We start from the raw sequence: 14,402 nt of genomic DNA, 5'->3' as shown, positions 1-14,402 counted from the left end.
GTTTTGATTATATTAAACTAAAAAGCTTTTGTACAAACAAAAACAATGTAGTCAAAATCAGGAGGGAAACAACAAATTGGGAAAAAATCTTTGTATCGAAAAACTCTGACAGGGGTCTAATTACTCAAATATACAAGGAGTTAAGGCAATTGTATAAAAAAATCAAGCCATTCCCCAATTGATAAATGGGTAAGAGACATGAATAGGCAATTTTCAGGTAAAGAAATCAAAAGTATCAATAAGTACATGAGAAAGTGTCCCAAATCTCTAATAATTAGAGAAATGCAAATCAAAACAACTCTGAGGTATCACCTCACACCTAGCAGATTGGCTAAAATGAAAGAAGGGGAGAGTAATAAATGTTGGAGGGGATGTGGCAAAATTGGGACATTAATGCATTGCTGGTGGAGCTGTGAACTGATCCAGCCGTTCTGGCTGGCAATTTGGAATCATGCTGAAAGGGCTATAAAAGAATGCCTTCCCTTTGATCCAGCCATACCATTGCTGGGTTTGTACCCCAAAGAGATCATAGATAAACAGACTTGTACGAAAATATTTATAGCTGCGCTTTTTGTAGTGGCAACAAACTGGAAAATGAGGGTATGTCCTTCAATTGGGGAATGGCTGAACAAACTGTGGTATATGCAGGTGATGGAATACTATTGTGCTAAAAGGAATAACAAACTGGAGAAGTTCCAGGTGAACTGGAGAGACCTCCAGGAACTGATGCAGAGCAAAAGAAGCAGAGCCAGAAGAACATTGTACACAGAGACTGATATACTATGGTAAAATCGAATGTAATGGGCTTCTGTACCAACAACAATGCAATGACCCAGGACAGCTCTGAGGGATTTATGGTAAAGATGCTACCCACATTCAGAGGAAGGACTGCAGGAGGGGAAACATATAAGAAAAGCAACTGCTTGAGCGTATGGGTCGGGGTGGACATGATTGGGGATGTGGACTCGAAATTACCACACCAATGCAACCACCAACAATTCGGGAATTGGTCTTGATCAAGGACACATGACAAAACCAGTGGAAATGTGCGTCGGCCATGGTTGGGGGGAGTGCGGGGGGTGAAGAGGAAAGTAGGAGCATGAATCATGTAACCATGTTAAAAATGATTATTAATAAATGTTTAAAAAAAAAACAAAAAAAAAATTAAAAAAAAAAAATAACTGTGTAACTGTTGCCCCAGAGGACCTTAAAATCACTGAAAAGAATGCAAGAAATAATTAAATGTCAAAATGTGCTATACAGATACTTCAAAGATATGTCATTTTGCTGTGGACACTTTTTAGTGAACCAGATCACAACCTCCATAAAACTTAACAGCCTTTGAGATTAACTGAGAGTGAAAAAAAATCATTACTCTCAAGTCAATCTGAAGATAAGCTTTATGAAAGACCAAGCTCCTGAATCTTTCTGAGTTCAGAAATAACAATCTCCTAATACATTTGAGAAATTAAGGAGTGTCTACAGAACTGAAAGAAAAATTGGAAGAATTACATGTTCCAGAAATCAAGCAGTGAACTATAAATCAATTAGCTGAAAGAAAAATACTGATAGAAGAAAGCTAAATAAATAAAAACAACATTCCAACTTAGTATTTAATATATTAATTCTATCACAAAGAATCTAAATTCATTGTTGAATACTAGATAAGATCTAGTAATTGAATTTTCACAAAAATAACACTTCATTTTGTTTAGATTACAGGACTATAATCAGTGACTTTTAAGATGTCTATCCAAATTAGGGCACATATCAATATACTCAGAATATAATACTAATATATTATACAATGTAATACAAAAGGTTTAGAGCCTAAAATGGAAAAGTTAAGTCTTTCTCAAAATAAGTATGTATGGGGGGCAGCTAGGTAGCTCAGTGGATTGAGAGCCAGGTCTAGAGACAGGAGGTCCTAGATTCAAATCTGACCTCAGACACTTCCCACCTGTGTGACCCTGGGCAAGTCACTTGACCCCCATTGCCCACCCTTACCACTCTTCTGCCTTGGAGCCAATACACAGTATTGACTCCAAGCTGGAAGGTAAGGCCTTTGAATGAATGAATGAATGAATGAATGAATGAATGAATGAATGAATGAATGAATGAATGAATGAATGAATGAATGAATCAACGGATAAACAGACAAATAAATAGATAAATAATTGAATGGATGGATGAGCGGGTAAGTAAATAAATAAGTAAATAAGTAAATGAGTGAATAAGTGAATAGATGGATAAATATGTATGTATCTTGACCCTGAACAGAGAGGTGGTGCAGTGGATAGAGCACTGGGCTTGTAATCAGGAAGATTCATCTTCATAAATTCAAATATGCTCTCAGACATTAATTACTGGCTGTGTGACATTGGTGCAAATCAACTTAACCCCTCTATTGCCTCAGTTCTTCATATGTAAAAATGAACTAGAGAAAGAAATGGCAAACCACTCCAATATATTTGCCAAGAAAACCCCAAATAAAGTTCATGGAGATCTGGACAGGACTGAAACAACTGAACATGAACATTCTAACCCTATTGTATCTTTATCTAAAAGACCAAAAGATCTATCGCCTTCAAATAGATGAACACAAGCCTATTTACATGAAACGTAAATTTTCTTAAAAATATTTTTTTCCTTTTTTTGATAGCCTGAGAAAGTAAAACAATGAATTTTGGAGTTTCTAAATATCTCATCTCTCTAAAACAGTATTTTTTTTCTCTGAAAACCCCTCTGTGGTAAATCCAAAAAACATAAAATTTAGAATTGACAGCTCTAGAGGAAGAAAATCTAAGTTGAAAACAGATTTAAAATACTTTTACTTTGGGGATAGCTAGGTAGCTCAGAGCATTGCAAGTCAGATCTAGAGACAAGAGGTCCTAGTTTCAACACTAACTATGTGATCCTAGACAACTCCATTGCCTGGCACTTATTGCTCTTCTGCCTTAGAATCAATACTCAGTATTAATTCTAAGATGGAAGATATGGATTTTTTAAAAAATGCTTTTACATTAACTAAACATATACAAATTATATACAAAGTCACTCAAAATTGACTTTAGTTCTCTCTAAAATAATGACTAGGGCCTGCCCTTTGATTCAGCCATACCATTGTTGGGTCTGTACCCCAAAAAGATCATAAACAGACTTGTATGAAAATATTTATAGCTATGCTTTTTGTGGTGGCAAAAAACTAGAAAATGAGGGTATGTCCTTCAATTGGGGAATGGCTGAACAAACTGTGGTATATGCTGGTGATAGAATGCTATTGTGCTCAAAGGAATGATAAACTAGAGGAATTCCAGGTGAACTGGAAAGACCTCCAGGAACTGATGCAGAGCGAAAGAAGCAGAGCCAGAAGAACATTGTACACAGAGACTGATATACTGTGGTAAAATCGAATGTAATGGACTTCTGTACCAGCAGCAATGCAATGACACAGGACAGCTCTGAGGGATTAATAGTAAAGAACGCTACCCACAATCAGAGGAAGGACTGCAGGAGAGGAAACATATAAGAAAAACAACTGCCTGAACGCATGGGTTGAGGTGGACATGATTGGGGATGTAAACTCGAAACTACCACACCAATGCAATGATCAACAATTTGGAAATAGGTATTGATCAATGACACATGTTAAAACCAGTGGAAATGTGCATGCATCGGCCATGGGTGGAGGGAGTGAGGGGTGTGAAGGGGAAAGTAGGAGCATGAATCATGTAACCAAGTTAAAAATGATTAATAAATGTTAAAAATAAATAAATAAAATTATGACTAGGAAAAAATTCAATGTGATTTAATAAACCAAGGATCACTTTATTCAATGTTTTAAAAATACTATTACAAAATTATATGAGATTTCCTGAGGCTTCCTTTTTTTAACTTTTGATGTTTTAACTCATATTCCTAAATGATGAAACCACTACATAAATACTGAATTATTCATGGGATAACTCTTTCAGAATGTTAAATTTGAGTCAACATATTCTAAATACTTATCTGTACCACAAGAGTCATATATGAAAAAAAATCAAAGGGGCCTTAAATATTATCTATTAATTTTATAGATGAGGAACTCCAGGCCCTAGAGAGATTAAGTGACTTGCCCAAAATCAAACCTCATTAGAGGAAGAGCTACAATCTTTCTTAAACTAAGTTCCTGGGAATGGTCTATTTCCATTTTTAAATTATGGCTAATACCAGCTAGACTGCTTAAATACATTAGATGTATTGCTGCAACGTTTCCAAACACTCTTCATGACTACATAGACCATAATATGTCAGGCCCTTCTATCCTCCACTATCTCCCAAAGTGTAAGCTTATGTTCAGTGTTTACATGGCACTATCCATTTCATCTTCTACCATTCCCCCTTTTCCTTTTGCCTTCAATTTTCCCCAACATCAAAGTCTTTTCTAATGAGTCCTATCTTCTCATTATGCAGCCAAAGTATTTAAGCTTCAGCTTCACAATTTGTCCTTCCCATCAATAGTCTGAATTCACTTTATAATTTTTTTTCACTTTATAATTTTGTAAGTATACCTACATGCAAAACACCACCATCTTAAAGGAAATAAACCCAAGTAAAGAAAGGCAAACTTTATTCCACTCTCCATAATTCACATGAGCTATAATAGTTCCCTTTAAGCAAAGAGAAACATGCCACTTGTCCAAAAATCATCCTTAATGTCTCTAGATCAAGAACCAAACCTTAAGTTTCTCCTTGAATAGACACCATCTTTTTGGTTATGGTTAAGAGATCACTCTAGAATGAACATTGGGAATTATGTAATAGTGTTCCAATAAAAGTAATACCACGGGGAAGCTGGGTAGCTCAGTGGATTGAGAGCCAGGCCTAGAGACGGGAGGTCCTAGGTTCAAATCCGGCCTCAGACACTTCCCAGCTGTGTGACCCTGGGCAAGTCACTTGACCCCCCCCCATTGCCTACCCTTACCACTCTTCCACCTATAAGTCAATACACAGAAGTTAAGGGTTAAAACAAAACAAAACAAAACAAAAAAAGTAATACCAAATAGAAAATGTTTTGTTGTGAATTTTTTCTTCATTTGGAGAGAGGGATAAATTAGAGCAACTGCCAACAAACTACACAAAGTTCTCAAAAATGAGTATGGGGAAAAAAGTAAAAATCAAAATTGATTTTATTATAAGCAGTCAAAAGATTAGTCTTAACTAAACAAGAGATCAAAAAATTAAAATACAGTGTTCACTAAAAGGCCTATTTAATAGATCTATAAAGGAGAAATAGTATATGAAACTTGTATCAGACCTTGTCAATCAAGTTTGATATCCAAAATATTTGAGAACTGACAAAAATATACCAACCTATGCATACAGAAGATACTAAGAGCCATAGCCCAATAGATAAGTAATCATAAGACACCAAATGTTTCCAAAAGAATAGCAAATTATAAATGGCCACATCAAAAATTCTCTAAATCTAGAGGTATCAAACACTTTCCACAAGCCACATGCAGCCCATAGCACCTGAATACAGCCCAAACCAGAATAAAATGTAATGGGAAAATAGTTAACAAAATAAATTTTAAAATAGAATAAAATATAAATAGAATTACATTTTAATGGTCAATATATAGATTCAGTAGAGGGAGCCTCACTTCTATTGAATTTTATAATCCTCCTCAATAGTAAGAGAGCACATTAAATCAACAGTGTTACATTTCAGAAAGACAAAAACAGTGTTGGAGAGATTGTGCAAAAGCAGACACTCTCAATGGAGCTATGAAATGATGGAACTATTCTGGATATCAATTTAAAATTAAGCAAGAAAAATTACTGGAACTGACCATATCCACATGGCTCAGTAATCTCATTAGAGCATATATACTACAAGGAAGTAAAATATTAAAAAAGGTCCAATCTGTAACAAAACATTGACAGTAGCATGTCTTTTTTTTTTTTTTTAAAACCCTTACCACCTTCCATCTTAAAATCAATACTCTGTGTATTGGTTCCAAGGCAGAGTAGTAAGGGTTATGCCATTAGCGGTTAAGTGACTTGCCCAGGGTCACACAGGTAGAAAGTATCTGTCTGAGGCTACATTTGAACCCAGGTCCTCTGGACTTTAGGCCTGACACTCTATCCCCATGGTGGCAAGCCTATGGCACACCTCTGTGGGCATGCCTACCATCCATCACCCCAGCAGAGTTCACCAGAGTTCATTACTAGAAAGCTAGAGGGATGTGGGGCTGGGTTGCTCTCCATGCATATCCTCCATGTGCACCTGAGGATATCACCCACCCCTCTAAAAAGTTAGCCATCATTGCAATCTGATGGACATCACTAGCTGCCCCCACAATAGCATTCTTTGTGCCAGTAAATAGGAAACAAATTGGGTGTTCCATCAATAGGGGACTGCCTGAAAAAACTATGGAACACAGTACTCCTATATTAATAAAGGAAAATAACTTTGAATGTATTAAGAATTCTAATGTTAAAGAATGTCTCCAACTTCTCTGAAATAAGGTAATAGACTAGAGAAGCAAAAGAAGACTTTTTGTTTTGCTTGACTATACTATTATTATTATTATCTATTAGAAGGGAGGAATTCTATTTGAGCATATGGAGAAAATGAGAATGGAAAGAGGTAGGGAGCAGGATGGGAATTACAAGTAAGAGAGTACATAGGTGATAAAGACAGAAAAAAAGGAATGAGTTTCAAATTTAACATTTTAAAGTCCAAAAAAGGACACAAACAAGCAGAACAGGTTTCTTAACAGGTTTTCTAAGCAGACAGCACAGAAAGCCCTGATATTGGATCCTGCTTTAAATACTTACAAGCTATGTGACTCTGAACAATTCATTTAATCACTTTATGCCTCAGTTTCCTCATCTGTAAAATGAGGTTAACAATGGCATCTACCTCAGTGTTATTTGTGAAAATCAAATGAGTTAACACATGTAAAGCCCTTTGTAAACATAAAGGATTAATGTCTATAATATACAAATGTATATATAATACATACTAGTTGCTTTAATTATTACCACTTCAAATTTAATATTTTTTAAACTTTGTACTTAATAGTTTACAGCTTCACATTCCTGATTTTTGTACATTGAAATATTTTTTACTATTCTTTAAATTCATGATAAAAAAAACAACCTAGTATATTAATGGGAAATTATTGTGCAATAAGAAATTATTTCAAGAAAAATAGAAAGATTTATACAAAGAGTAAATAAGCAAAATCAAGAGCATAATGCACAGAATGACCACCACAATATAAATGTAAAAAATCACTAAAAGGAATCTAACACTAAATAAACCAAAGGAAGAGTCTAGAGAACAATGAAACTGTAACTACCTTCATAGCGGAAAGGCAAAGAACTGCTGAAAAGAAAGATCATATATAAGGCTTGAAATGAATGGTGCAAAAAAAATAAATAAATTTTTTTTTAAGTCAATCCCTTTTATAGAACCACAGAATCACAGATTTACAATTGAAAAGAGACTTTAGGTCACTAGTCCAATCTCATTTTTCATAAGAGGAGAGCGTGGCTCATTGAAGGTAAAAGATTCATCCAAGGTTACACAGGTAACTAAATGGCAGACCAGGATTAGAACCTAACTTCTTCCAGTGCATTATGATCTCTTATAACTGTAGCACCCTGAAAGTATGAAACAATGTCACATGTATTAATGCAAAAAATATAGCAGTTCTTATCACTTTTAGTAAAATGGCCAATTGTCAGACCTCAACTGAAGTTTTCTTGGCAAAAATACTGGAGTGGTTTATCATTTCCTTCTCCAACTTGTTTCAAACATGAAGAAACTAAGGAAGAGGTTTAAGTGACTCAACCAGGGTCACACAGCTAACCTGAGGCCAGATTTGAACTCACAAATATGAATATTCCTGACTCCAAGCCCAGTGCACCACCTTGATGCCCACAGATGTTATAATCCACAAATTACATATATTTATCATTTGAATACAGTACAACTCTATTACTGTAGATTCCACCAATTCAAATAAATTTAGCCTCACCTGATCCAAGTTAGCTATCTGCATAATACTTAGGAAGATTTGTTAAATTAACAATCATCACAAAATTTGGGGGAGTTTAGCTGATTATATGATGATAAATGACTTTAGTAGACTATAAACATTTGTATGTTAAAAAATTTTGCTAATTACAATACGTTCTTATTGAATAAAAGAGCCTTAAGACATGAAAGCATTACTTTTTAGGATACTATTGCATTTGAAAGTAATAAATTTTCAACTCCTAAAAGTAAAAGTACTAATCAGTGGTATTTCTTCAACTGATACAAATGAATGGTTTTAATATACTCATCATAATTTTGTATCAAATACCTCTTGCTAAATTTTGCTTAGTCTTAAAGTAACAGTTTATAGTCCTTGGGTCCACAGCCAAGTGATATAAAAACAGCAGCTAGAAGCTACAAGATATCAAGAAATATGCCTGAGAATGCAAATTTCCCCTGGCAGGGTTTCTCTCCTTTTTAAAGCTCTGCTGGCTTTTCCTACTGAATTCCCCTTAAAAAAAAAAAAAGTTTCTCTAGCAGTAAAGGGTAGTTACATGTCTTTGCTTAAATTGTTTTACTCCACTAAAGATGTATAAAACTTACCTGTACTACTTGTTTTGGTGGCTGTGTCATCTGTGTGGTTGAAATCTGAGTTTTGTCCCGAGTGCCCCGGGAACGTTCACTGCCCACTGAAGTCATCATATACAGTATATACAAAACAACGTATGTACAAAATAGAAAATCTGTAAGAAATCAGAATAAACCATTTCAGATACATGAGTAAAGAAAGTTCCCTGATTATGTGAGAAAAAACTAAGACTTACACAAGAAAATACTTTTTATTGCTAGGGTCAAAGAAAAATATGCAAGACATTTAAAGTTTCTTTTACCGGCAGTAATATTTGCTGATAAAATATTCATTTATTCACATCATTTAGTGTTTTATTAGGAATAATATTTTCAGCAGAATTTCCACTTAAGTAGGAGTTCTCAAATACAAATAAAATTACAGTTAATTCCTATTTTCCACAGCTTCATCAGATAAAAAAAAAATACTTTTAATCTTTTTTTTCCTATCTCATTTGCCAGTTTCCCTGAAACCAATTCCACAAAGGTGGAATGAATACATGTGTAGTGAGGACTTTCTCATAATAGTATTGTTCTACTTTACAATGAAGTCCAAGAACACCTCTAGACAAAGCTAAACTTCCCTCTTCCCTTCTTCCTAACTTCTCTAGTACTGTCCAGGGTACCATTATCCTCCCAATCATCCCTGCTCACCACCTAAGTATCATCCTCAATAGCTCATTTTCCCTCTCCTCTAATATCCAATCTGTTGCCAGAGCCTGTCAATTTTACCTTAACATTTCTCCTATATGCTTCCTTCATTTTTCTGATGCTGTGCTGCCATCACCCTAGTGTGGGCCTTCATCTCACCTTACAGCCATACTTTGCACTAACTTGCTGATAGGTGGTCTCCTTACCACAAGTTATCTCCCCACTTCAGTTCATCCCTCACTCAGCTATCAAAGGGATTTTCCTTAATAGCAAGTGTGATCATGTCATCCCCCATTCAATAAACTCCAATAGCTCCAGGATAACTATAAAATCCTATTTGGCATTCAAAGTTCTTCAAAACCCAAAACCTACATTATCCCTTTACAGACTATGCAATCTAATGATATTGGCCTTTATGGTTTCTCACACATGACACTCCATCTCCTTGTTGTACATTTTCACTAGCTATCGTCCATGGCTGAATTTTCTCCCTCCTTAGCTCGACTTCCTGGCTTCCTTCAAGTCCCAGCTAAAATCCCACCTTCAACAAGTAGGGATTTCTCGATTTCCCTCAATTTAAAGCCTTCCTTCTATTGCCATTGCCAATTTATCCCAAGTATAATATTCTGCTTGCATACAGTTGTTTTCATGTTATCTTCCCCACTGGACTATGAACTCCTTGAGAGGAAAGACTGTCTTTGGCCTTTCTTTGTATCTCTAGCACGTAGCACAGTGGCTAGTAGGCACTTAAGGTTTATTATTGACTGATTGAAATATGCATAGTGTTATCATAAACAATATCTACTAATATTTATCTGGTTCTCCAACTATGTATTTTGGGCAAAGCTCCAAAATGTTTTCCAGAATGGCTGGATCAATTTACAGCTCCACCAACAGTGCAATAATGTGTCTGGTTTCCTACAGCCCATATAACATTTATCATTTTCCTCTGAAAAAAGATAATACTGTGAATGAGGAATTAAGACACAGCCTGGGTGCTACTGCTTAATCTTCCCATTACACCTCTCTTGTCATCACTGCCAATGTTCTGAGTAAGGTAGAACCCCAGAATTGTTTTAATTAGCATCTCTCTAATTATTAGTGATCTAGAGCATTTTTACATATGAATATTAAAGATATATTCCTTTGAAAACTGCCTGTTTGTATCCTTTGAACATTTATCTTCTAGGCAATAGCTCATTTTATAAAATTGGATCCATTTCTTTATACCTTGAGTTTGAAACCTGTCAAGAGAAACTTACTACCAGGACTTTATTTCCAGTTATCTATTTCATCCTAATTTTAACTGCATCAGATTTGTTAAAAAAATTTAAAACTTTATATAATCAAAACTGTGTTTTATTTTATATGATCCTTCCCTAGCAACTTACTTTCTTGACTAAATTCCTTATGCAGTTTTTCTTGATATCTTACTCCATTTTCCCCTAAAAATAAAATAGCTGATTCTGGAAAGCAATTTGAAACCATGCCCAAAAAAGTTACTGAACCACGGAGTGAAGAAGATTTATATATACAAAAATATTGATAGCTTTTTTTTTTGTGGTGGCAAAGAACTGGAAACTAAGAGTACTTAATCATCAAGTAGACTGTGTATGGCCTGAACAAAGTATAGTAAATTAATGCAATGGAATGCTATGGTGCCATAAGAAATGATAGAAAGGCTAGTTTAAGAGAATCTAGAAAAAAAAATTGTACAAACTATTTCTGAGTGAAATGAGCAAAAGCATGAGAACAAGTTATACCCTGGCAACATTATGAAGACAAATAACTTTGAAATACTCAATAATCAACGCAATGACCAATCACAATCCCAAAGGATCAAAATAAAGTAATGCTACCTATGTCCTCACAAATGGACTCAGTGTTTAGAATAAGCCTTATATTTCTGATTTGACCAATGCTGGAATAAGTTTTACTTAAAAACTTTGTATAGGGGGCAGCTGGGTAGCTCAGTGGAGTGAGAGTCAGGCCTAGAGACAGGAGGTCCTAGGTTCAAACCCGGCCTCAGCCACTTCCCAGCTGTGTGACCCTGGGCAAGTCACTTGACCCCCATTGCCCACCCTTACCACTCTTCCACCTATGAGACAATACACCAAAGTACAAGTGTTTAAAAAAAAAAAAAAACTTTGTATAACTGTTACAACCCCTCCTCCCTCCCCCCAAAGGGTCAAGGAAGGAAAGAAATCAAATACATATACACTTACCCTCCCCCCAAAAAAAACACACATGACAGATGATTAGCCTTTGGGGAGGAATCCATTCTACTCTTAAATAGCTATAATTATCTGGAAGCTTTTCTGTACCTTAAGTCTAAATTTGCCTCTTTATAACTTCAACACAGTTCCTAGTTTTAATCTCTAGAACCAAGCAAAACAAGTATAAATCTGACAGCTATTTTGTTGCTCCGAAGTGTTCTTTTTTTCAAACAAAGAGATAGAACACCATTTAAAACCTAGGCCATTAGGAAAAGGCACTATCAGGTTTTTACATACTAGGGACCAAATCTGCTTTCAATAAACATCTCTAAAATTATGAATCAAAACAATAGAAAAATGTTTGAATATATTCACTTTACATACAGGTTTTAAAAGGGAACCTAAAAACATAATTCCAAGAGTTAAAAGTTAACGCATGTGCCTTTACAGCCATATATACTATCATTAAATTGTGGAAATGATCCAAGGGCAAATAAGGATACAAAACTTTTACCAACCTACCATAACACAAAGATCTTGACTGGCCTGAGGCAAGATAGAAACTATGACTCTTCTTTAGTAAAGCTGACTTATCAAAGTCCAGCTATGTGCATTATTGGTGGACTACAGGAATACCATTTATTCTCATATTCTACCTCATTTCTTCATTGCCCACCCCTACCTTGGCTTCAATTTGACTACCCTGAAAAAACTGTTCCAAAGAATTCCTAGAATAGCAACAGATAGAAGCAACAGATACTAAAAATAACCCAGCGAAGATTCAGGCTTGTCTGGAGTTCTTGAATTATTGGAAGCACTAGCTTATGAGACTCTCCTCTCTTCCAATACCTGTTTTCCTCAGTTTATCAGAAGTACAAGCAAGAAGCTTTGCTTTTTACTAAATCCTCTGCAAATCATACTATATTACAGTATAAAAATTAAATTACCATTTATACTATAAATTTTATATAGTCAAGGAAACTATCACACAAATAAGCCAGAATTTCTTCGAATGTAGAATCAAATGGTATCTGATAAAAATTCTGTTAAAATACCTTTTACAGCATAGGTGTCAAAACAAGCAGCCCACAATACTCCTGAATGTGACCAGAATCAGATTAAAATGTAATTGGGAAATATTTAACAAAATAAATGAAAATACAATAAAAACAGGCAATATTCCATTTTAAAACTAAGTCAATATGCAGTCCAATATGCAGTCCACAGAGATTTTTATGTACTGTTAGGTGACTCCATTCCTATTTGAGTTTAACAATACTACTGAACAATACCACCCTCCCAAACAAAGCTTGGCATCTGATAGATGTTCACATTCTGAAATCAATTTGCAGATGAAAGACTTAAAAAAATTCTAAGTTTTGGTCCTGCTGTCTTGGTATATATGCAATCCTTTTAGCCAAGGGGGGCGGGAGGGGAAGTGGCTTCCTTCATCCTACAGAAAGAATTCTCTCAGTCATCATAAGCTTCCTCTGTCCCAACTCCTTATTTCATAATTCAATAGACTCCACCATAGCAACATTCTAATTGCAAAATTTGAAAGTTTGAGATGTAGCTAACCTATAGCATATATATATATATGTATATCTATATTTTCCCTGACTCCCACCACCACCAAAATTATGCCTAAAAAATCCTAACCTTCATCTCTAATCTGTACAGATCAGAATCAAGCTAAATAAAACTCCTTTCCCCTGGTACCTTCAACCACAGTTCACATTAGCCCTATTCCTCCCCTAGTTCCTATGTTCCTCTGCTCTTCCCTTCTACTGAATCCTCTGCCTATATTATCCAAAAAAAAAACCTCCCATCATCCTCAGAAATCTTCCTCACTTACCTTCTCTCTCCTGGCACTAAATGAAAACTAGACTTTCCTCTGAAACTAACACCCAATCTACATGACCAGGATGAAGTTAACAGGTTCTTTACTTGCCCTTACAACACACTTTCTTCCCTCCCCCTCTATAAACTCAAGAGTAGCCTCTCTTCTTTAAAAGTTCCAATTATATCAACCTGTTCCAATTTTCTACTGAGAATTCTTAAAAACTTTGGATCCGTGAACTTTGGATGTTTTTATATTTTTTTATAACTGCATTTGAATATAATTAGTTTCCTTTGCAATCCTATCTACTTTACACATTTTAAAACATTTTTCTTAGGAGTCCATACTTTTTCTTCACCAGACTAAAAAAGGGCTCCCATGACACAAAAAACTTTTCTCTTAATTTATGTTGACTTCAATGCCATTTTCCATTCTTAACATCCAGAGCATTATCCCCAACATTATTGGTGATTGCAGTGTTCACACAGGTAATCCAACAACATCCTAACTTCCTCCTAAGCCATCAATCTCAACTCCCATCATTCTATCTCACATCAACCATAATCACACCTTAATTTAAACTCACTAACACCCAAAATTACTCTCCTTCAACTTCAAACTGATGCCTCTCACTGATTTACAACCTGTTTTCTTCCATCTTTCCCAGTGCCTCAAGTATCTGGTCTTAAATCCTTCTTTATTCCCTGTCTATCAATCTTGTTCTGGCTTCACTTCCCAATCCTGACCCTAGTTATTTCCACAAGACACTTTAAAAAGCCATTCTATGATATAAATAAGATGTTATGGAAAGAAACACTAATCATTCACAACATGAAAAAATGTTCAAAATCTCTAACAAGAGAAACCATGTAATTGCCAGAGAAATTCAAATTAAAACTATAAACCACTAAGATACCACTTTATATCCATCAAATAGGCACCTCTAATAAAGAGATAAAATTGGCAGCATTTACATAATACTTGAAGGTTTGCAAATGGCCTTACATATATCCTAATTTAATTGCTTAAT

At 35.2% G+C, this 14,402-nt stretch overlaps 1 protein-coding gene across 2 annotated transcripts in view; it reads right to left on the bottom strand.

Annotated features, from left to right (window-relative positions):
* UBAP2 (ubiquitin associated protein 2) overlaps positions 1 to 14,402 on the bottom strand; it is a 142,559-nt gene that overhangs the window by 97,332 nt on the left and 30,825 nt on the right. For both annotated transcript variants that reach the window (XM_044661443.1, XM_044661450.1), the window contains exon 2: positions 8,642 to 8,781. In XM_044661443.1, the coding sequence (XP_044517378.1) occupies positions 8,642 to 8,740 (99 nt within the window). In that variant the 5' untranslated portion in view covers positions 8,741 to 8,781. The remainder of the gene's footprint in view (positions 1 to 8,641; positions 8,782 to 14,402) is intronic.

Source organism: Gracilinanus agilis, chromosome 1 (assembly GCF_016433145.1).
Source record: "Gracilinanus agilis isolate LMUSP501 chromosome 1, AgileGrace, whole genome shotgun sequence".
NCBI classification, from domain to species: Eukaryota; Metazoa; Chordata; class Mammalia; order Didelphimorphia; family Didelphidae; genus Gracilinanus; species Gracilinanus agilis.
Note: the sequence above shows the minus strand (reverse complement) of the source record. Positions and strands in the feature narration are given on the sequence as shown.